Source organism: Anolis carolinensis, chromosome 1, assembly GCF_035594765.1.
Source record: "Anolis carolinensis isolate JA03-04 chromosome 1, rAnoCar3.1.pri, whole genome shotgun sequence".
Lineage (NCBI taxonomy): Eukaryota > Metazoa > Chordata > Lepidosauria > Squamata > Dactyloidae > Anolis > Anolis carolinensis.
The window spans coordinates 151069849-151093146 of NC_085841.1; the positions used below are offsets into that span (position 1 = coordinate 151069849).

Consider the following 23298-nt stretch of genomic DNA (forward strand, 5'->3'; position numbering starts at 1 on the left):
GAATTTTCTTATGTTTTCTGGCTATAAGAGTTTCTGCTTGGGAGTAGAGATACTTATTTCAAAATCACTAACCACTACTGCTTGCAATTTTTTAAAACAAATTTTATTTAAGTATCATTTATAAACAAAGATGGAAATACATACAAATTAGAAGCATGCAACTGACACAAATGTAGTTACTGTGAGCACTTTTCCTGCATTCACAGCGTATGGTAAAAACTCCCAACTGTAGTGCCAACTTCAGTTTTCCTGGAAACAGCATTTCAAGGCATTGGATAATACAGGAAAAAGGTAAGATAAAGAAGAAAGTGCCAAGTAAATACACATATGTTAGTCTATACCACATTTTGAACTCGTTCCCCTGCTCTAAGAAAATAATAAAAAGAAGCAAGCTGTCATCTTGCCACCTGTTTGATTGTCCTTCAGAATTGATCTGCACTGGTTAAATTATACTGTGAACAACCTTCTCCCAAACTAATTCTCACTCATCCAAGATAAATGAACCAACGAATATGAAAGAAATTATATACAGAAACAGAGGTGCTTGCAGAAGGCAACAATTGCTTAGGAAGATTAAGAAGATCAATAAAATTAAACTACCACAAGGGTGGGAGAGAAATCAAATCACTCCAAGATGGATTGTGTTTAGTAAGGTTATATCAAATGCCTCTCAACCATAGTGTTGCTCCTAAAGCCCTGAATACTTAAGCAATCTCACAGTATAAAAATGAAGCTGGTAGAGGTGTTTCAACACGTTTTGAATCTTCAGGCAGGTATGTAAGGAGGTGGAGGTTCTTTCTCTGGCATCTTCACTGCCATTTCATAAGTAGGCAGGACATACTGTAAAGGGGGAAATAAAGAAAGAGTGTTTGTCTGGGAAAACAATCATTCCAGAAAATCTCACACAAGCTTCTTAGTGAAATAGTAAATTCTATCTTAGTTTGGTGTAAGCTGCCTTCAACTGCATGAAATATCAAAATATCTGCAGCAACAGTCTAACTGATACATGTATTGTTTTCTGAGGAGCTCCTTCCCACTCCTCTGTGTTAACAGTTTAAAAAACCAGCACAGATAAACGCCTCTTGTTTCAAATTGCTTTACCATTTTAACACACAATCTATGTGGAGAAAGTCAATTAGTCATTACTTCTCTATCTTAAAAGCAGCAGCATGAACCCCTACATATTTTATTTAAGACAAGTATGAAATTTCTACCACCATCCTGCCCTGCAAGATCGTTTTTGACTAATCAATTCCTAGCAAGGCAATTGTAAGGACTGATGGGAGCAATTTGTCAACATTTGGATGGCAATCCGTTTGCTAATGCAAATGATTAAGTGATCACCATGTGAATTTCAAAAACTATCCCTCCAAAAATCATTTTGAATTCAGCTGAAGAAATATATCCCCAATGAAGCAAATTTTGAAATCAAAATATTTGACTAATTTAATATCTGGGTGAACTGAATAACCACAACATCGAATAAATTAATTAATAATTAATTCAGAACAATTTCTTTATCACAATGTGTTGCCTATACAGGCAGTCCCCAAGTTACAAACAAGATACAATCTGTAGGTTTGTTCTAGCCATGTATGTATGTATGTATGTATGTATGTATGCATGCATGCATGCTCTGGATAACATAGGGAAGGGTTAACACCCCTGTGGTGTTTGTTTTGCTGTCTGTGCCCCTGTTTAGAAGATTTCACTTCACTTTCTGTCCCTGTGATCATTTGTTTTTGAAAAATGTGGCTTGTGAAAATAAGAATTGGAGATGCCTTTTCCTCATGATAATTCTTTCAGTCCTGTTGTCTCACCCCCGTTTTTAACTATGAGCTGTTTGCAAGTCAGATGTTTGTATCTCGGGGACTGCCTGTATATATATTACACTGTGTCAGCAGGTTTCTCTATAGCAAAAGCTGCACTGCTTTGGCAGTAGGCATCGACCAAATCTTAAATTGGATAATAACTAGCTTATGTATTACTACTAACTAAGTTACATTCAGGACAGGAAAAGATTACCAGCATTTTAGGTTCTGGAACTTCTGGAGAAATGCAAAGCTCTGGAGAAGATATAGTTTTCATTTGCTGCATTGCTTCTGAATGCTGAAAAGAAATCGTGCCTTGGGTTCACAGAGTTATCTGAGCATCTTTGCCACCTCCAATTTTATTTGCATTAAAAAAGCAAGGGGCCCAGGCAATCAGCCTTTATATTTTAAAAACCAAGTCTTTCTTTCTTGGAGAATATGAGAATGTGGAAGCTTGCAAGCCATGAAACCACTGCAAGCAAATCTTTACATGTGTGTCTCTTGTTTCTGGAAATTATATCCTAATTCAGGAAAATGAGGATGCTAACATATTGGTCCATCTAGGAGAAGGCCAAGATCTCAGTCACTATAGACTTCCCTACCAATATAGCGAGGGCTCAATCCACTATCTGAGAGTGGATTATGATTATGATCTGGCTATCTCTCAGTGGTACATTCAGGGGTACCAAAATGAGAATGAAGTGGCTAATCCAATCCTTTCCAAAGCAAAACAGGATCAGGGACAACAATCTCTTAATATGGGCACAACCACACATTTCATGGCTGTACCATTTCATACTGTCTGGCAGAAATCTGGTCCCCAAACCCCAAGTATAGCTTTCGTCTTAAGATTTTACCTGTGGAGGTGCTTCAAATGCAGGGTATACTGCTATTTCAGGCATGTTTCTGTTGCAAATATATTTATAGCAGTTCCATACACAGTTAATTAGATAAGCCTGCAGAGGGGAAAGGGAAGAACATCATTTGAAAGCAGTCAGCAGAAACAGGTTTATAAACTGCAGCTACAGAGACAAGACTCATAATTTATTTGGAATCTATTTGAAGGGAGCTAAGTACATTGTTTATTCTAGTACAAATCAACATAACTGATTTCTAGGAAAGAAAGCTGTAACTACAGCATCAAGGTCAAGTGGTCACAGAGGAGGGATTTTAGAGTTATCAGAATACATTTTACTACCTTCAAGTTAGCTGGAAGGTATGCCAACATACAGGAGAGAGAAAAACAAAGCACAGAAGTAAAATAATAGTGAATGAAAGGAAATGGAATTATTTTACCAATCTCTACTACAGCTATGTATTTTTGCTTCATAAAACCTCATACACACTGGTTAAAAAAGACCTGTACTGAATGACACCTGACCTCTCTTCTGAGCCCCTGGGAATACTAGGGTATTTAGGAGATAAAAATGCCCCATATCTACATGAATGTTTGTGAGTGGAGAATGAAGGTTATTCAACAATACAAACACTCAAATACAGAAAAAAATGTTTGCAGGGGCTTAAGATGTTTTGATGTGCTAATATGCTTGGTTTCTGCAAAAATAAATAATAAGTGATCAACATTATTCTTCTGTTCTAAACATTATTCTATTTTTTCCAATTGATTTTTTAAAAACCTGCTGTGTTGTACATGTCATGAAAGAAAGAAGTTGCCTTTATTTGAGGAAAGGCCCAACACTATTGCAACAATGTTTCCCTCAAAACAATCAGTCCCTCATCAAGGAAAATGACACCCAGCAAAGGACTGCTTTTTGTGCCAATCACTCTACCGATAACTAGAGCATATCCGATGCTGCGGTGGTCTCTGCAAGCAAATTTCTGCAGTGGCGCAATGTTGACTCATTTTGTTATCTGTTAGCATACTGCATGAGCAACAGTGTGGGGGAGTAATGCATTTATTCTATCAAATGTAGCCAATGTATTTAGGTCTTTGTTTAGCCAATCTTGTGCCAGTTGTAAAACAGTAAAACAAAAAAAGGTCTCTCATCAACATTCTTCCACTATGGAAATAAGGTTCAGCTACTGCTGCCATCATGCTGTATCTGACCAAGCTAGACTTATAGTGCAAGAGGTTTCCGTTATAGGTAAATATCTCCCTCCACAAGATATAATGCCTTAGCAGCACAGCACTACCCAAATATTATTCCATACATTCTTGATTAAATTGATGTATACTGCAGGAACTGAAATTTATCTCCAACTGAGCCAGATGTTCTTCAATAGTTAGATTCATCCCTCTATATCAGTGAGCACAAGCACATGTCCAAAAGGCCTGATGAATTGGACATATGATGCATTGTTCCTCTTCCTATTTCATAAAACTTCAAGTGCTTGTGAGAGCACATCTCTTCAGCCTCATGGTTCTTCTGAATGAAACTCTAAGAATGGATGCTATAGTTTCTCTAAGACTTCAAAAATATGAATGTGTTCATTATATATAGGGGGGGGGGAGAGATGGAGAAAGGGAATCTGATGACTTTAATTATTGTTATCTCCGTTGAGTTTTAATTTTTATTGTTAGGCTTTTACCTAATTTTCTTTTAGCTTTGTGAGCCATCATAGGTCCCACATTTGGGAGAAAAGTGCCACAAATACAAATTTCCACAATACAACCCTGCCAATGTATCCTCTCAGTTCACTCTGATTTTGGTAGAGTTTATTCTTGTTTCTCATTAAGCCACTCTATTTGTTTCAGAGATTTGGTGATGAAGAAAGTTTTCTTTGAATAGCAGCTCTAAGACATCTAACACTGTTTCTTTGTCTGCATGCTACTTTGGCACTGGACATTCCCAAATGATGCCTCTGGCTGTTTTACATGGAAACGTCTATGGATATTTTTCTAGTCCTTCTGACTCTACTTTTCATGACCTAGCATCTGTGCTTGGTTCCTTCCAGATAGGATAAAGTGAATATGTACATCCTACTGTCCCAGCTTGAAACCAAGAAAGTGTTTTTGTTTGTGGTTGTTGTTCCTTATCTAAGCACACACACAAACACAAACACACACACACACACCAGTTTATCTTCACTGTGTTGCAGCCACAAATGGCACAGAGCACAAGCCAAAGAAAATTACTCCAATGACAAAATGCAACAGATTTGTTGAAACATTTTTGTCCTAGCTGTTTTTTAGCTATTAAAAATAGAACGCTACATGGCAAATGGCTGACACTAATGGACATTGCTTAAAACTTTTCAGATGATACTGTCTATTTTTGTGTGAATTCTATAATAAAATATGATCCTGTGATAATCAAATGGCTCATCTGGTAGAATAAGGATTAAACAAATCCAGGTAAGAAAGCTTCCAGAAATTACTGCAAAAATAAGTAATTGTTAGTCAAAACACACAAACACTTTGTTTTAATATTCACAGATGGACCTTGACAAGGGTACATTAATGAGGTCCTAGTGAAACTGAAATATATAGTTACCAAAAACTTACCTTTAAGATGATGATAAAGACAAAGAACACCAGAACCGTAAACAGAAGACAGCTTGAATCAAGAGCTAGGAGATCATCTTTGTATGGGAATTCTGGCTAGAAAACAAAATAAATGTTTAAAGCCTCTACTATTTATCAAAGGAATAAAACATAATCATAGAATTCTGCTGTATATTCCACTGTTCTGCTTTCAGTTTTAAATATCAATTTGACTGTGCAGAAAATTAAATATAACAAACATTTTCATAAATTTCATAAAGTCACTAGAAAAAGTAGACCTGGCAAGTATCCCAATATCATTCAATATGGCATAAACTCTGGATTATAGGATCACAAGACCAAAGGAAATAATCATATGCATTTCAATGGAGAATATCCTGAAGAAATAAATTCTGCCTGATTAAAAAACCCATTGGTATTGCTCTCAAACTGGCAATCTGGCTCATTTGAGCAGGGAGGGCTTACAAACAGCACGTGATCTAACCATATTATATCCTCTCACACATGGTTAGAATTGTTCTTTAAAATACTTACTAGCTGATCCAGATAGTCCTTTATTCTTGGAAGGTATGTCAGAGAACTTATAGCCACCAAACAGCTGAGAACAAAGTCAAAAAGCTGGTAACAGAAGAATGGAATCAGCCAGCCAACTCGATGCTAAAAATGCAAAGGAAAAAAAGAATTTGTAAAACTTAAACAAGACAAAAAATAAAATTTAGTGCCAAGAACCTGAAATATATCTATATACTTACAGCAATGGCTCCATACACCATCATAGCACTGATTGTGAACATGAGGAGAGAGATGGCAAAGAGAACACATGCATTTTCTGGTGGGGAAAAAAACATCAAAGAGATTAACAGTAAAATGATTTAAAGCAAAACTACAGGATCTACTGGTATTAAAAGCTGATCTTAGTTTTATGCATTTACCAAACATTTAATCCAGTCCACTGCCAAATAGAACTGAAAACCACAACAAATGCAAAGAATAATGTAACAAATGTGTAGTATAGAAACAGAAGATCAAGATGTTCCCCTCCCCATTAGTAATTCTAAAGGATCACTCAGCTACGTTTTGTGAAATTGTCTATATCAATGGGCTAGTTTTGGACCACTATCAGGAAATTGGTTAAAAGTGGAATAAATGGATGTTTTGGGAATTTTTTAGTTTGCAAATGCAAGACAAAACACTAGATGGCACTGAGCTGACTGAGGGGTGAAAATGTTCTGTATATATATATAAAAAAGGAGTAAGAGCGGAATGTTCAAAAAGTGAGTCATCAAAAACCAGGGGATGCCTGTACTAATTTGGCAGATGTAATGATGTTAGCATTTTTTTAAAAAAAGTACTTTCCCCCTTATCTTTCCCCTGACAAAGTTCCTTGAGCAAAAATTCAGTGCATGCTGGGTGTATGACTAGCACCCACCTGAAAAGGCAGACATGGGCAGCTAGAAGCAAAAAGTTTCAGGTTTTGGAGTATCTGATTCCCAGATAAGGGTTCTGTTCTGTTAAGTCATCTGCATTCTTGCAGAAACCAAGAGACTAAAGCATCAGTTAAGTAAAATGTCAGATAATGTGTATTCCCTATATTCCAAAATGAATAGGGATCAAAGAAAAGGCTAAACCAATCGATTTCTGCTTTGACTGTACATTTGGTCTAATAAATTTGCTGTCAAAATGTAGGCAGGAAGATGCATATTCAATCTGCAACAGTAACCAGGGCCAACCACATTAACCATGGTGTCTAAAGTTCACAAAAAGTACATTCTGTTATAGTACAACTTTCACGGTTTGTAGATCAGAGACTTGAAATTCTATAAAAAGACTCTTAATGGCTAAGGCTTAGTCTGTCTGGAATTACAATCTCAAGAATCAGCAAATCTGTGCCCCTTTATTAGGGAGGGACTGGGCAACCATGGCAGATCTAGGAGCATAATCCTCTGGAGGATATACAGATTGGTAAGAAATTAACATCTGCATTTGAAAAATACGCAATTTCAGATATTTCAAAGATGAGCTTCTACTCCTGGAGGAGCTAAGAGCCGGCACTGTGGGTTGCGTGTGACCTGGAGCCAAAGTGCATTAAGGAAACACTCAACTTCTCAAAGTCTAAACTAGGCATGGGCAAACTTCGGCCCTCCAGGTGCTTTGGACTTCAACTCCCACCATTCTTAACAGCCGTCTCAGCCTTATTCATTTAAACTTATAAACTGTACCCACCTAAAGGAAACAAAGCACTCTTTGAAACCTTACATGGCATTTCTTTCTTCTTCTTTTTTTGGGGGGGGGGGGGGGGGGGAGAGAAGAGGCTACCTGTTTTTCTTAAGGCTGAGTGACAAGATATAAGCTTTATTTCCCTCTCCTGAATTTTGTAGGAACACTGTGATTGTGACAGATCAGAATGAGGAAAGCATGAGAAAGCAACATTTCCCATATCCTCTTTTGTCAGACCTCAGCCTAGATTTTCACTCTTTACACCAAAGGTGTGCACTGTACACATGCTGATTATCTACTGAGACTAGTGAAGTACTTTTTACCAGTCTCATTGCTCTAATCTGTTTTTAATCTGATTTTTAACTATTTGGTTTTATTTATTTTTGTATTGCACTTTTTAAAACTATCACTAAAGTGTGGGATTGCTAGCCACCTTGAATGCCCATGGGGACAAATGTGGGGTATAAATAAATAAAATAAATAAATAATCTATCATATCTAATAAAGAACTACAGATTAGGGGCTTTTCCATCAGTGTTGAAGGGTATAGATAGACCAATTCCTTCAACATCTCCAGAAACTCAGTTAATGCTGCTTCTCGAGATGACAGACTAATAAGACAAGATGTCCATATCCCATTATGTAATGCATCAGCATGAGAGGGAGACATCTCCTGGACAGTGAACTGGTTCTCTGGTTCAAACTCTATAGGTAAATTTTGCTCTTCATGCCTTATATTTGTGGTGAACTTATAGCCTTTCAGTACAAATTAGACTAGTGGACACTCTCCCTTCTGAAAGGAAAAAGAAGAGTATGTTCTCCTTCTAGTACTACTTCCCACATGGAGAGGAGTTGCGAAAAAGGTTCTTGCAAGGACTTAGGATAAAAGAATGACAAATGGTATCACTACATACCAGTTGATCTTAAAATCTCACTTACTAAGTGCTACTGAAAAATATCTTCTGGGCTGTAACACAGTACCAGTCCCACCTTGTTCTTGCAGCCAACAACCAAGGCAAAAATGCACTCAGTGGAGTTTGCCAACTCTGGGGTGAAGGCTACACTTGCACTGAATGATACGGTGTGCCAGTTGTTGTGCTGGGAAGGGTTGCACCCACATAATTAAATATATGAAGAGAGGAATAGAAGTTACACAGCAACTCTGAGTTGGCCTCTCTTGAGTGGGATCTACACACTTCAGTAGAAATGCTGGAACAGGAAGGAAGGAAGGTAAATTGCCAGTATTCATTGGCATTTGCCTTTATTGCCAAGCAGCAAGGCAATGGGTTATAGGTTACTTCAACACTAAGAGCACACTTCAAACCTAACTTACAACATTCTTGCCTTTCAGAGAAATTTCAGAGAACAGAAACCTAAGTATAGCTCTCCCACTAAAGGAAAATATTTCATTTTTGTTTGTTTGTTTGTTTGTTTGTTATTTTGAGGTAAGTTCCTGTTTCCCCAAGTTCCCCTGAGGAGAGAAGTCAGAAATAGCCACAAACTATGGCTCGGCTAATAAGGCCCATCAAAAATATTTGACCTGATCAATGTACCCCACAGATTAAAATGCAACAAGCTGGTACAGCAAAATGCTTCTGAAAAACACACCTGAATAATATACACTTGAATACAATATTCAAAAATGATTGCTTCTCCTCTCTAAAATTAAATACCTACCTGCCACTCTCTCAGATGGATAGTAGTTACCAATAACTTCATACTGAATATCAACTGTTGGCACAGTATTAGGGTGAGTCACTTCAACCGTCAGCAAAATGCCCATTAGAAGATTCACTACCTGCAACAGAAAAGAAATGTTGCTCAACCAGAAGATAACATTTAATTTGGCAAAATAATGTTACTACCATGCACACAGTATGTTTTCAGTCTCCCAGTGTGACCCTGGGTATATTTACACAAAACGAAAATGAATTCCAACAAATCCTGTCAAAACCAAGTTCCAGCATGTTCAGCAAGACTACTTCTGAGGACTGTAGCCTATATAGCGTAGTTGGAGAGCAACTGCTACAAAACTGGGGACCAATTTTCTGTTCCCAGGATCTAACAGGGGGCCACCTAGACTGTGAACCTCTACAATAAGTATCCAGAAGACAAGGGTTATAAAAGCAGCCTTGCTTTATAAAAAATCGTATTAAAGTGTTATGATTCTAGAAACTAGCCAAGCAGCTGTGCTTGCAACTGCGGGCAACATGTGATCTGTTTTTACAGCTAAGCACCTGTTTATATCTTGGAGAAGTGGTTTTCAACCTGTAGGTCCCCAGACATTTTGGCCTTCAACTCCGAGAAATCCTAACAGCTGGTAAACTGGCTGGGTTTTCTGGGAGTTGTAGGCCAAAACACCTGGGGACCCACAGGTTGAAAACTACTGTCTTAGAGCCAGCTCAAAAGAAATGCTGGTAGAGAAAATCAGCTTGCAATTCATCTATGACCCTAGCAGACTGCAGTATTTTTTTTTCTTTAGGGAAAGAAGTGAAAACTCAAACAAAGAGAAATGAAGGAAAAATGGTAAATTACTAAGCCATGAAAGGTTTAAAAGAGGGGGGGGGGGGCTGAGAGGGTGATAGAAACTTTCTAGTCAAAGCAACATGGGAAGGACAGATGAAATGGGAGAGAGTTCAAAGGACTTGATGACCACAAGCTAGAAAGAGAAGAAATTGTTGTTGTCAATTGCTGATAAGGAAGCACCAAAAGAGAACCAGGAGGAAATTGAGGTGTAAATGAAATAGTTTGTGTGCGCATGTTTAAAACCTTTGACTATAAAACCCCTGAGCTGCACCCAACTGAGATTTGTTCAAATAAATCTGTTGTATTTGATCTCCTTGCCTCATAATGTCTAACTGGAAAGAGACGGGTTTCAGGGTTGCCTTTTTAAAGGGATACAGCAGTGGGTCTCAACCGAAATCATTTTGAGATATAGAATGTTACACATAAAATAGGAGATACTGGGACTTTATTGCAGCCATCTCTCCCAGCGCTTTGAGAGTATAAAGAATATGGTAATAATCCCGCAAAAGTTTTGCTTGGCCTGTTTATGATGGACAGGAATAGGAGGAGCCAGAACAAGCAGAGGAAATTGGGCCAAATTTGGGACAAATGAATCCCAGTGATGTCTGTATTACAACATAACAAATCGAACAACCCTCAAATCCAGTGACTTTCCAACTTCCAACAGTCTGTCCTTATCAAATCCACAAATATGACCTGACCTTCTTTTGCCTTTCACATATTTTCATTGGGCTCTGCCAACATTAACAAAATTCCACTGAGGTGGTTTTTTTGGTAAGAAAAAGAAACGACCACAAAGTTGGGTCCCCCTCCAAAATATATTCTGAAGTATAGCCTACCATTACAGAACTATAAAGACAAGAAACTACAGGCTATCCAAAATTCTTGATATCAGATGTATTTTAATTTTTTGATTTTTTTCAGATTTGTTCAGATTTTGGAATACCTGTATTATCATAATGAGATATGTTGGAAATGGGACCTCAGTTTAAACAGGAGATTCATTTACGTATCATATATATCTCATATACACATCCTAAAGGTAATTTTACACATTATTTTTTTTAAAAAAATAAAATAAAATAAGCAAGGCTCTATGCGCCAGCAGAAAGCAAAGGTGTTACTCTCTCTTGGATTTTGGAGTATTTCAGATTTTGGAATTCCAGAAAAGGGATGCTCAATCTATAGAAGAAACTCATGTATGGAACATGGCCATACAGCCAGGAAAACTCACAGCAACGCAATTTCACCATGTTTGGGATTCCTCATAAGGGTTTGCTCTAATAGTACAACCCCTGTATCTGTGGGGAATACTTTTACAGATTTTGTGTAGATACGCAAAACCATGAATAACAGTAAACTCTACTGAAATGAAGGACCTCCAACCCAAGAACATTACAAAGTCACATTAGAGGACCTAGAAAATGCCTAGAGTGAATATACTCTACCAGATATGTAGAAATGAGACTTCATTAACTAGCCCATAGATATAGAGACTGTACTGTAGTTTCAAAAGGAGTGCTTAATGCTGTTTGAATATTTAGCCTTCCAAGCCCACTGCCAACACACAATGTACGGGTGTCACAGAGGCCGAATTCACTCCAAGAGTGAACATCAGATCATGTTCACATGAAATCATCTTTAAGGAGACAAGCAGTACGGTTATGAAAAAGAACTATTTCAGCCACTTGTATTCCCCTGAATGAACCCAATGTACATTCACAGAGGAAAGGACAGTTTTCCAGCCCCTTGAGATTTTGGGAAATGGAGCTGTTAGAAAAGCTTTACTCAAACTTTACAAACAGAATATTTGTATTTGTTTAATCACACAAGAGTTCTGTTCACATAACTGAAAGAAGGGAAGGTCAGACAATGGTGGGGATCAGTTTAGGTAAAGGTTTTCCCCTGACATTAAGTCCAGTCATGTCCAACTCTGGGGGTTGATGCTCATCTCCATTTCTAAGCTGAAGAGCCAGTGTTGTTCGTAGACACCTCCAAGGTCATGTGGCTGGTATGACTGTATGGAGCGTCATTACCTTCCCGCTGGAACAGTACCTATTGATCTACTCACATTGCCAAGTTTTCGAACTGCTAGGTTGGCAGAAGCTGGAGCAAACAGCAGGCGCTCACTCCGCTCCCCGGATTCAAACCTCAAACCTCTCAGTCCACAAGTTCAGCAGCTCAGTGCTTTAACACACTGTGCCACCGGAGGCTCCAGGAATCAGTTTAAACTCCTGTATTCGCCTCATGATATGATTCTTGGTTCAAAACTAACTGCAAAAATGAATCATGATCAGAAGCACTTCTGATTGGTTCTGTGTTGTATATGTGTGTGCACACTTGCATGCTCAATGATAAGCATTTTTGTTAACTTGGGCACCAAAGGTCTGGTAGCTGGGGCAAAGGAGGGTCATAATTTTTGTTAAAAAAAATAAGACAAAATACAACACACAAATAAATATCTGAAATATATAAAGCTACCAAAATTACTCATCTACATACCATCTACTACAACAAAACAACATTCCCACTCTGTCTACGCCTAGTGATTACTGCACTCTACTTTTGGCAACACTCTACAAATTCATGAATTCCACAATTGAGAAATGCCCCATCATGGTTGTGAAAAGTTATTCAAAGTTTTCTCCTTAATCAGCATAGACCATTTTTCCATCTTGGCTAATTCACAGCTCTTCAGCAGACATTCTTCTTGCATTGAGATAAACTATTTCTTCCATCTTTGAGCATATGCCATTCTTGCAGCAGCTATCATACTAAAGGATTCTCCCACTTTAAAAATGATCATCTTGCATTCCCAACAAATGAAACTCCACTATCATTTTATGCTTAACCTTACAATATCTTCCACCAGCAAATATACAGTAGTTCAATCCCATATTTCTGAGTCTTTCTGCAAGACTGTACCATCTGATAAGAGCACCCCAACATTGTACTTACAATTCCAAAATTTAGTAGAGCCCCTTTATGCATTCTAACATCCCTGGTGTCAAATATCTGTACATAATCTTATATAAAAGATTTCCTTCAAAATCACTACTCAAAGTAAACTTCAAACTCTTCATTCATACCTTCTTTAATTATTCCAACCGGATTTGTGTACTTATTTTTTGAGCCCATTTGACCGAATTTCTCATTTGTTGCTCTTACATTTCATATTTTAACAGCAACTTATGTATTTTAACTATTGTCATCACCTGAACACAGTAAGCTTAAAACTCTGATTTAACTGCTTCGATCCATTTTTATCCATCTTAAATCATTCAGTTATTTGTCTGTAGGTAAACAATTGTACTGAATAACTTTCCACCATTAACTCCTCTCTCATCTTAAACCTACCTAGTATTAACAAATCCATACAAATTTGCCAATTTCTTTCCACAGGATTTTCTCTTCTAGACAATACTTTATGTCGAGAACACCATAAAATGGGTTTTGAAATTGCTTCAACCTATCACTGTAATTTAGAAGGGAGAATCTAGCAAGTCAGCAGGGGAGCCTTCACCCACCCACTCACTGGCCAGCAAGAGCAGTTAAGGTTTGTACAGCAACTGCACCCATTCCTCGAGATACTATATCTGACTACAGTGGCAAATGTCTTCATTAAATTCGATCCGGATTACTGTAACACATGACACATGGGGCTGCCTTTGAGGTGTTTAAGAATAATAGCTGGTCCAAATTTCAGCAGCAGGGCTCTTAACAAGGCCTGGTTACAGGGATCACACTATATATTTCTAGACTACTCTAGATAGGTTTGTCATAATGTCCAATATTTTTTAAACTGTGCATCTCCCCGAGAATATCAAGGAATGTATTAACGTTTTAAGTGACAGAAAGCATAACTCAATTGTTTTCAATCAGGTTATCTTGGTTCAATACTGATCACCCCAAAGCTGACAAAACACACAACTGAAAGAGACAGATTTTGAACAGTAGCAGAAACATCCATTTTTTTTAATAAGCTGGACCATAACATTCTCCTTCAAGAGGATTTGCTTCAGCTTAGTTTAATAGGTTTATTTTAATCTGTAACACAAACACAATAAAAATGCTTCATGAATAGACATACATTATGTAATAATTTCTGGCCCAAACACTCAGTGAACTTTTCCCTCTTTTAATCTGCCAAATGACAGCTACTAAAAGACATTCCATCTTGTATTTGACTTCAGTCACTTCCTGGTCAACAGATTCAATATCCATTTCCACCCCTATTGCCAAAACTAGATAACAAAGGATTATCTTGCCTCGAGAGGAAGAGAAATCCAGCGTTTAAAACACTTTTTACAAACTGTAGTTTATATCTACTGCTAGAATTATATATAATTTTAAATTATGCCCATTTAACTTTTTATGGAAAGTTTGATAGGAAAGCATCAAAATTATTTTAAACCAATGAGCAGATAAAAAAACCTGTCACGTCAAAACATTATTAACAGAATTCTGTTAAAAGAATGCTGTAAGTTCACAACCATAGTTTAATCATGATAAATCATATAAAAACCTAGGGTATGTCCTAGAATTGCACACCCAAAATACCCACTGGATTCAACTGGATTGCATCCAGATACATGTACCTATGATTGCAGCATAATTCTGTATAAAACAATTACAATTCTAAACTATGGTTCTTGTTATGCACTGCAAATAAATGAAAATCGAATCTCACTAGTATCAAAAATATCTCCAAAATGAGCACTATCCTGTCTTTTCCATCACTCTAGCTGCCACTTGCTTAAAAGTGTATCAACATATAGCCCATAAAAAACTGCAAAAAGCTTCAACTTGGAGCTTAACTGTGTTCCTTCCTAAGTACAGTATTTTCTGTATCTTTTATGCAAAAACTACTGTTCCATGTATGAAATTATGGAAAGACACATGACCTAAAAAGTCTCACTTTTTGGATTTATACAGCCATATGCCCCATTCTTCAGGGGATATCAAGATGCAAAAGTGTAGCATAACAGCAATCGTGTCTCCATATCTAATGACAATGTTCAGTAAACACTCCTAAAGCTAGTTTCTAGTGTAAATCTATACAAAGTCATAACAACTATTGCCAAGCCAAAGAAAAACATGACAAAATTCCTTCCTTATTTCTCCTACATCTATTTTAGTTCATAGAACTTGTAACTGCTATCATCTTCAGTTCACCTGCCAGAAAAGATCACAAGCACACCACCAGCTACTACTGAGCACTTGTTTTTAATCCTGTAGCTGAGTTAATATCTCAGTATTGAACACAAGTAATTTACACTCATTCCAACAAAAAGTAGTTCAAATTAAAGAGAACTATGTTTCCAAACAAACTTTACAGCATAAAGCTTTTTCGATTTTCCCAGATATTAGGGGATTTTTTTTTAGAAGAGCAGGTTCTCTTCAGATTTGCTTATGAGCAAGGAATAGACATGTCCTTGAAAAATAATTTTTATACTCTGGTTCTGTAGCATAAGAGAGATAACATATGCTATGTTACACTGACCCTAAAAAAACCACAAGATTTCTGCACAATGCTATAGAATTCTGGGATTTGCAGTTTGGTGAGGCATCGGTTCTTTCTGGCAGAGAAGCTAAAGACCTTGTAAAACTAAAACAAAGACATACATTTCCCTACCAAGTAATAAGATAACATTCTTTCTGATTAAATGAAGAAGCAACATGAACAACATCAGACTGAATACACAAGAAATCAGGACATTCATGAAGTAACATTTAGAGTAATAATGAGGACATCTCAAAAATCACCTTGAGTAAACCATCGTAAGTTATTTCAGCTACAGGAAATATACATCAGCTCCATGCCATTATGGAGAAAAATAACTGTACGATTTGCATTTTTAAAAATAGATCATATGGAAAAAGAGCGAATCAGTGTCTCTTGAGACCAGGATTCTAGGAAGTATTGTTTCTCAATTCTGTCATTTGCTGCCATATTACATTCTAGAACAGTGTAAATCATGCTATTTTGTCACCAGCTTCCTAGCCAAACCCATTATATAATACACCCATAAGCCTCCTAAAGTCAAGCATAAAAAGAGGATTAAGCAAATTCATGGAGAACAAGTCTATCAACAGCTATAATGAACCTTCCTATTCAAGGGCCAGCTGACAACCAGCAGACAGGGATCCAGCAACTGCATTCACTTCATCTCTGTGCTTTCTAGAGATGCCTTAGTCAGTCACCAGAAAGAAAGAGAATACTAAAATGGATGCAATGGCAAAGGTCTGTAGTGCAGAAGTAATTTTTCCAAAGCTCTGGATCAAAGAGGGTGCCTCTTATTTTCTGCCAGTTTAGTTTCTCATCTCCAAGGTGCTGGAAGACAGAAACAATAGTGATAAAAACAGTAAGATCAAAAAAGGTAGTCCACATAACCAAATAGAGGGAGGATGCATGGAATTCAGAGTCAATTTTATTTCATGTAGTTTGCAAAATGAAATAAGGTGTGGCAGGTTAAGCACAGATAGCTCACTCCAGTTTACTCAGACACACTTGGCCTGCTTGCTACCATCAAGAGTTTTTCTTCCCTCTTTCCTCCTCACAACTCTGTGATTGGTTTGCTAGTTTATGCCCACTTAACACTTGCAATCTCCACTCCTACGTCTAGTAATTTGGATAGAGCCACACAGAACCCAGTAGGTTATACTCCAAATGGTGGGAAAACACTGAACCAACTGTGCTATGGAGAAATCCAACACAGAGAACATTTAGCTTCCTGAAACACTATGGCTGACTATGGGCTGTGGAATTAATGCAGTTTGACACATTAATTACACTATGTAACACAAATTTTGTTCCTGGGTTATAAGTGTCATTTCCTAATTGTTTTTATCATAAAAACATGGAAAAAGTTTATTAAACTGCAAAAACTTTGCCTTTGCAGGACATTTTGCAGGACATTATACAATAATATTTCAATAAATATCTCATAGGGTTTCAGCCAATTTAACATAGTTTGTCGCAGCCACAAAAACATGAATCCTACGTGTCCTTTTTTGATCTCTATTTTGTGTGTTTTAGTCTGTGTTTTGTAGATATACGTTTTGGTGTGTAACTTTTATGGAGTTATGTTTTAGTGTGTGTATTTAAAGTGTTTTTGCTAAGCTTGTGTATTTTAATTGTTTTGTAACCTGCCTCGAGCCATAAGGAGAGGTGGGTTAAAGGTAAAGGTTTCCCCTGACGTTAAGTCCAGTCATGTCTGACTCTGGGGGTTGGTGCTCATCTCCATTTTTAAGCCAAAGAGCCGGCATGACTGCATGGAGCGGCATTACCTTCCCGCCTGAGCGGTACCTATTGATCTACTCACATTGGCATGTTTTCGAACTGCTAGGTTGGCAGAAGCTGGAGCTCACAGCAGCCGCTCACAGGGTTTGAACCTGGGACCTTTAGGTCTGCAAGTTCAGCAGCTCAGTGCTTTAACCCACTTCGCCGTGCTTTCATCAAATCCAGTCTGGACTACTGCAATGTTCTCTACGTGGGGTTGCCTCTGAAGATAGTTCGGACGCTTCAACTGGTTCAGAGATCGGCAGCCAGATTACTAATGCCATACAGGGAGCCGACAATTCCCATGTTGTGGCAGCTCCACTGGCTGCCGGTACACTTCCGGGCTCAATACAAAGTGCTGGTCATTACCTATAAAGCCCTAAACGGTTCACACCCAGACTATTTGACAACCTGCATCCCCATCTACAAACTCGTTCAGACTCGACTCCCATTTCAGGCGCAGCTGGTGGGAACTAAAGAGGCAGCCTTTTCTGTGGTCACTCCTTCCCTCTGGAACTGCCTCCCTAAAGAAATCAGAACAGCCCTCTCACTCCTCTCCCTCAAAAAAGAATTAAAAACCTATTTCTACTCGCTAGCTTATGGAGAGAACAATGAATAATATCACCAATTCCATTTTAATGGACAAAGTTGATAATAATTTTATATAGATTTTAACTGTTTAAAGAGAATGTTTAAAATGATTTTATTGTTTATTATTGCACACAGCACTGAATTTTGCCATTTTCATTCTTGGAAGCTGCCCTGAGTCCCTTTGGGAAGAGAGGGCGGGTTAAAATTAAATTGTTATTATTATACACATTGAAGTATAATGAGAATAATGAGAAGACAGGAAAGCTGGGGAAAATGGAAGGGAAAAGGAAGAGGGGCCGACCAAGGGCAAGATGGATGGTATCCTTGAAATGACTGGCTTGACCTTGAAGGAGCTGGAGGTGGCAGACAGGGAGCTCTGGTGTGGGCTGGTCCATCAGGTCACGGAGAGTCGGAAGCGACTGAACGAATAAACAACACACATCAAAGTGCAACAACAAAAATCTAAAATACGTATGGTCCCAAAATATGGGCTATTCAACCTAAACTGAGGCATGTAGCTTTTTCGAAACAAATAAATAACTTCCTCCTCAGTTCTGGGAGGACCTGCGTTTGGAAAATCCATCTTCCTGGTAAGTAATGCGCACGCGCAGCACGCGGTGCCGCAGAACGTGAGGACTTGAGCGCATGCGCATTGAGAAAGATCAGCTGGAACTTCACACCCGCCTCCCCTCCTCCCAACAGAACCCGAATTCCGCCGAGCATGCGCAGTCGACACTAAGGAACCCCTTCGTCTCCGCCATCCCCCAAGGCCTTCTTTTCGGAGCCCAGCGCTCTTACCATATACCAGGTGCCCAGGATGATAGTCCCGGTGCGGACGTGGCAACAAACACAACAACGAGTGCTGTAGAAGCGGCTTCGGCTCCTCTTGAACGTCATCGTGGCGACAATGGCGCCTCTCCTTCCCTCTTTTCTCTCTCTCTCTCTCTCTCGCCACTGACCTGACGCCGAAAGGAAAAGCGCGACGAGCAACGGCCGCTCGCCAGCTATGGCCAATCAAGAGACGGTAAGTGAAGTGAATGGACGGGACAACAAGAGATAGGCACGCGAGAGAGCCAATCACAAAGCTGTCTGCGAACCCTTATTACTCAGACATGAAATAAAGGGTGACGACGACAAGGAGGGCGGGGCTTCCTGTTTTCTGGTGTTTGCGTCAGGCTGATTGACGTAGAATGCCTCAGCTATTCTGTAGAGTTTGACAGCATTTTGTTTGCCCTGGCTGAATGCTACCCTGGGAGTTGTACTTCGGTAGAGAAGGCTTACGAAACTACAATTCCCAGGATCCATGGATAAAAGAAAGAGGAAAAACTCTTCAGTCTGACTCACTTTCAAGCCTTTATTCTGAAAGGTCTGTTTTATAGGAACGTACTAGATTTGGGTTGCCATGAGTTTTCCGGGCTGTATGGCCCTGTTCCAGAAGCATTCTCTCCTGACATTTCACCCACATCTATGGCAGGCATCCTCAGAGGTTGAGAGGTCTGTTGGAAACTAGGCAAATGAGGTTTATATATCTGTGGAAGGTCCAGGGTGGGAGAAAGAACTCCTGTCTGCTTGAGGCAACTGTGAATGTTGCAATTGGCCACCTTGATTAACATTAAATGGCCTTGCAGCTTCAAAGTCTGGATGCTTCCTGCCTGGAGGAATCCATTGTTGCGGGGTGTTAGCTGACACTAATTGATGAATTTCTGGAATAGGGACAACCAAACACAGCATTGCCCAGACACGAATCAAGAAACATGACAGGCACTGCAGACTAACTCAACCAAAGAATACCTCATACTTCACAACCTCTGAGAATGCTGGCCACAAATGTGGGCAAAACGTCAGGAGAGAAAGCTTTTGGAACATGGCCATACAGCCCGGAAAACTCAGAGGAACCCAGTGATTCCGACCATGAAAGTCTTCAACAATACAATCAACCAGAGAAATTGGCCATAGCAAAGCACCTGATGAACCAGCCTGGACACAGAAATGCAGGAACACTCAAACAACCACCATGTCAGACTACACATAGGAGCCATTGAAAGCCACAAGCATGGGGACAATTTCAACAGAAAGGAAGAAACCATGAAATGAACAAAATCTGGCTACCAGTATTTGAAAATTCTAAAATCAGGACACTAAATAACGAACAGCACTCTGAACACAGCAACTCCAGACATGAAACATTCAGGGCCAGCTAACACCTCCCAACAAAGAATTCCCCCAGGCAGGAAGCTGCCAGGATATTCAATGCTAATGAAGGTGGCCAATTGCAACATTCACACTTGCCTCAGGCAGACAAGAGTTCTTTCTCCCACCCTGGACATTGCCTAGTTTCCTCTGCCTGCCATAGATGTGGGCGATACGTCAGGAGAGAATGCTTCTGGAACATGGCCATACAGCCCAGAAAACTCACAGCAACTCAGTGATCCTGGCCTTGAAAGCTTTCGAAAACACATACTAGATTTGCTTTGTTTTTAGTTTCTCCTGCTTTAAGAAGACCTATGTCTCCATGGCAAACTTTTTGTGGCTTCCTTTCTTCTGTTTCCCTCATACACCTGCTCTTGCTCTCTTTTCTTCCTTTCTTCCCTTGCTTTCCCTTGCTTCTTAGAGCAAATAATGTATATTTCTTTCCAAGCTGGTATGGGGAAAAACCAAATAGCTATTGGATCGCAGTTTAGATTATTCACTAGATGTTTCTAAGCAACACCTAAAGAAATAATGTGATACCAGGTAAGCTTTTACTAATTTCATTTCATCTCCAGTTTCCATGATAGAAGAATTTTATTCCATACATAGGTTTATTTTCTTGTTCATTTGTGCCCCTCTGTTCCATTTGAAATAATTTCAGCCTGCACTTTAGAGTATAATCCACCAAACTGCAAGACACTGAGTATGGCAGCCATGCCAATGTACTAAGGTGTGTGTTAGTTCTTCATAGCATCATTCTTTCACTCATTCCATCAGTGAACACTTCCTGTAGTGTCGTAAATGAGCATCCTGGAGAACAGGATTTAGTCACTCTACTTTCATGCCTTCTAAATTAGGCAATATATTCAATGTACATGCACAGATGAAGAAAGACTATCAGTAACCATGGAAATAGTTCACATCATGACACAAGCAAGAGTTTTCTCATTTTACTGACAAATTGCAAAACTCTCTTTTTTTTGCAACCCATTTTTTTGAGGGAAATGGACAATGGCTTTCTACCTAGTTTTGTCCTCAATCCAACCATTTTCATTCCACCCAGAATATTTCCAAAATAAACACTGGTTGTTTGATGGTTGGAAGAACTGGGAAATTTGGACAATCAATGACGTTTTTGTCAGTGACAATCCCGTAATCTTGAACAAGAAGACGGGGTCAATTGGCTTTTGAAAATGTAAATGTGTACTTTCCCAAAAACCTTTGAATAAAAAATATAGACCATCCACCACAGATAAGAAAATATCTTGAAGCAGTAAGCATTTTGGCACATTGAAGGTTCCTATTCAGGAGTGCTGGGCACAAATCTAAAATCAATGTGGGAGTCAGCTCTAAATAGGGCAAATAAATGCACAACAGAATAGCCTTTGAACCTCTCTCCTTCAAATCCATATAGGTCATGACCAAAGAGAATATTTACAGAATGCTTTGTAAGTGGTATTTAACATCCACCAGATCCTCCCAAATTAATAATTCAATTTCTCCACTAAAGGAGAAATCGGTTGTGGCACTTCCATTCATGACTGTTTGAGTGGAATTCTTGATCTTCCTTATGGAATAACAGCCCAGTCAATGCACTTTCAAGCCATTATCTCTCCTTTCCTTCTTTAGGATTCAACATGTCATTGCAATATACAATTTTCAATGTTGTTGACAGCAACCAGACTGAAAATCACCAAGAAAAGGAAATCAAGAGACAACCAACCCTTGAGAACTGGCTTAAAAGATTATGGTGTACTTTTCCATTCCTGAAAAGTTGACATTTGAATTAAGGTCTTTGCATAATGGAAACCAGTATGACAACTTTGTTTCAGTACAGTATAAATTTATTCTTTTTGCGTATGAAGAAACATCAACAGCAAAAACAGCTGCAGTTGGGAGAAACCCATTTTAACAGGCATGCGATTGCCTACACAAGGCAAGGTGTGAAGGGCCCACATACTTTACAATGATGTGTATTAAGAACTTTTTCTGCATTTGTTCTGATGGAATACTTTTTCTATTGCTGCCAAAACATGAAAATAAAATATTTTTTTTCAAAAAGGAAGATTCAATTGATTCCTCAGTTTACTGCCTGTGGCGAGTTTTGAGACCATTCAAACACATCATCGGTGATATACAGCCAATTCTGCAGAATAATACAGATCTCTTAAAAGCTCAAAGAGGCAGGCCTTTAATGGCCTACAGATAGTCTCAAATATCAGATAAACAGGATAGTTGTATAAGAGAATTAATGGATGCAAATCTGACACTGTCTTATTTTCGGGGAAACACGGTATGTAGGCTATACTGTACAGCTGGGGAAGATACTTTTATACAAGTTTGGAAAAAATTACTAGTTGGAAAAAATAGTCACAGAATTGTGTTTTGGACCTCCTCTTTTTCCTGCCTGTATGGGACTCAAATTGAAAGCCTAAGATGCCAGATCTTGTCTGAATTTGAAGGTAAGTGGGGTTATCCTTGGTTAGTTTTTGAATGGAAGACCAGCAGTTATTACGACGTCCAGTGTGCTATATTTCAGATGAAATCACTGGCCAATCCATCTCTGATTAAATCCTTACCTAAGAAAATGCTATGAAACTGATGGGGTCAACATAGGTCAACAAGTAACTTGGAAACATACGCATAAACTACACCAATGTGCTTTATATTTTGCTAGTTCTGGGCACGGTTTATTTGAATTTATTTTATAATAACAACAACAACTTTATTATTATATCTCGCCCCATCTCCCTGAAGGGACTTGGGGCAGCTTACATGGGGACCAAGCTCAGTGAAACAGCATTAAAATATTTAAGCATAAATGCATTGCAATTACAATGAATAATACATAAAACATAAAACACCATAAAACATAATTCAACAACAACCAATAACCAATAGTCGGGTACAGTGGGCGTGTTCAGAGCTGAAGGCAGGGCAATAATGGAACTTGTGCAAAATACTACAAGGATGGGGCTGGCAAGAAAGTGCAGAGACCAGATATGGAGTTGGGGGAAGAAGGGCCAAGTTGATCGTTGAATCGAATTAATCAAAGGCACATTAGAATCACAGTAGAATCTCGCTTATCCAACATAAATGGTCCAGCAGATAAGCAAACATGTTAGATAATAAGGAAAAGCTTTTAAAACATAAAATTACGTTATAATTTTTACAAATTAAGCACCAAAACATCATGTTTTACAACAAATTGACAG

At 38.6% G+C, this 23298-nt stretch overlaps 1 protein-coding gene and 1 long non-coding RNA gene across 3 annotated transcripts; one reads left to right on the top strand and one right to left on the bottom strand.

Moving 5' to 3' along the window:
- Nucleotides 1-81: 81 nt before the first annotated feature.
- laptm4a (lysosomal protein transmembrane 4 alpha) lies at nucleotides 82-18936 on the bottom strand. Of its 2 annotated transcripts, XM_003215451.3 has the most exons (8): nucleotides 18692-18936; nucleotides 9172-9292; nucleotides 6030-6106; nucleotides 5812-5934; nucleotides 5278-5373; nucleotides 2669-2767; nucleotides 2026-2109; nucleotides 82-840 (listed from the first exon to the last, which is right to left on the bottom strand). In XM_003215451.3, the coding sequence occupies exons 1-8, from the start codon at nucleotides 18788-18790 to the stop codon at nucleotides 766-768; spliced, it is 774 nt and encodes a 257-aa protein (XP_003215499.1). In that variant the 5' UTR covers nucleotides 18791-18936; the 3' UTR covers nucleotides 82-765. The 2 variants fall into 2 exon arrangements, with proteins under 2 accessions (XP_003215499.1, XP_003215500.1); XM_003215452.4 differs by lacking the exon at nucleotides 2026-2109 and having other exon boundaries at nucleotides 18692-18934.
- LOC107983384 (uncharacterized) lies at nucleotides 18779-22148 on the top strand. Its single transcript, XR_001730823.2, has 2 exons — nucleotides 18779-18917; nucleotides 21713-22148. It is a non-coding gene; the product is annotated as an uncharacterized LOC107983384 (long non-coding RNA).
- Nucleotides 22149-23298: the final 1150 nt, after the last annotated feature.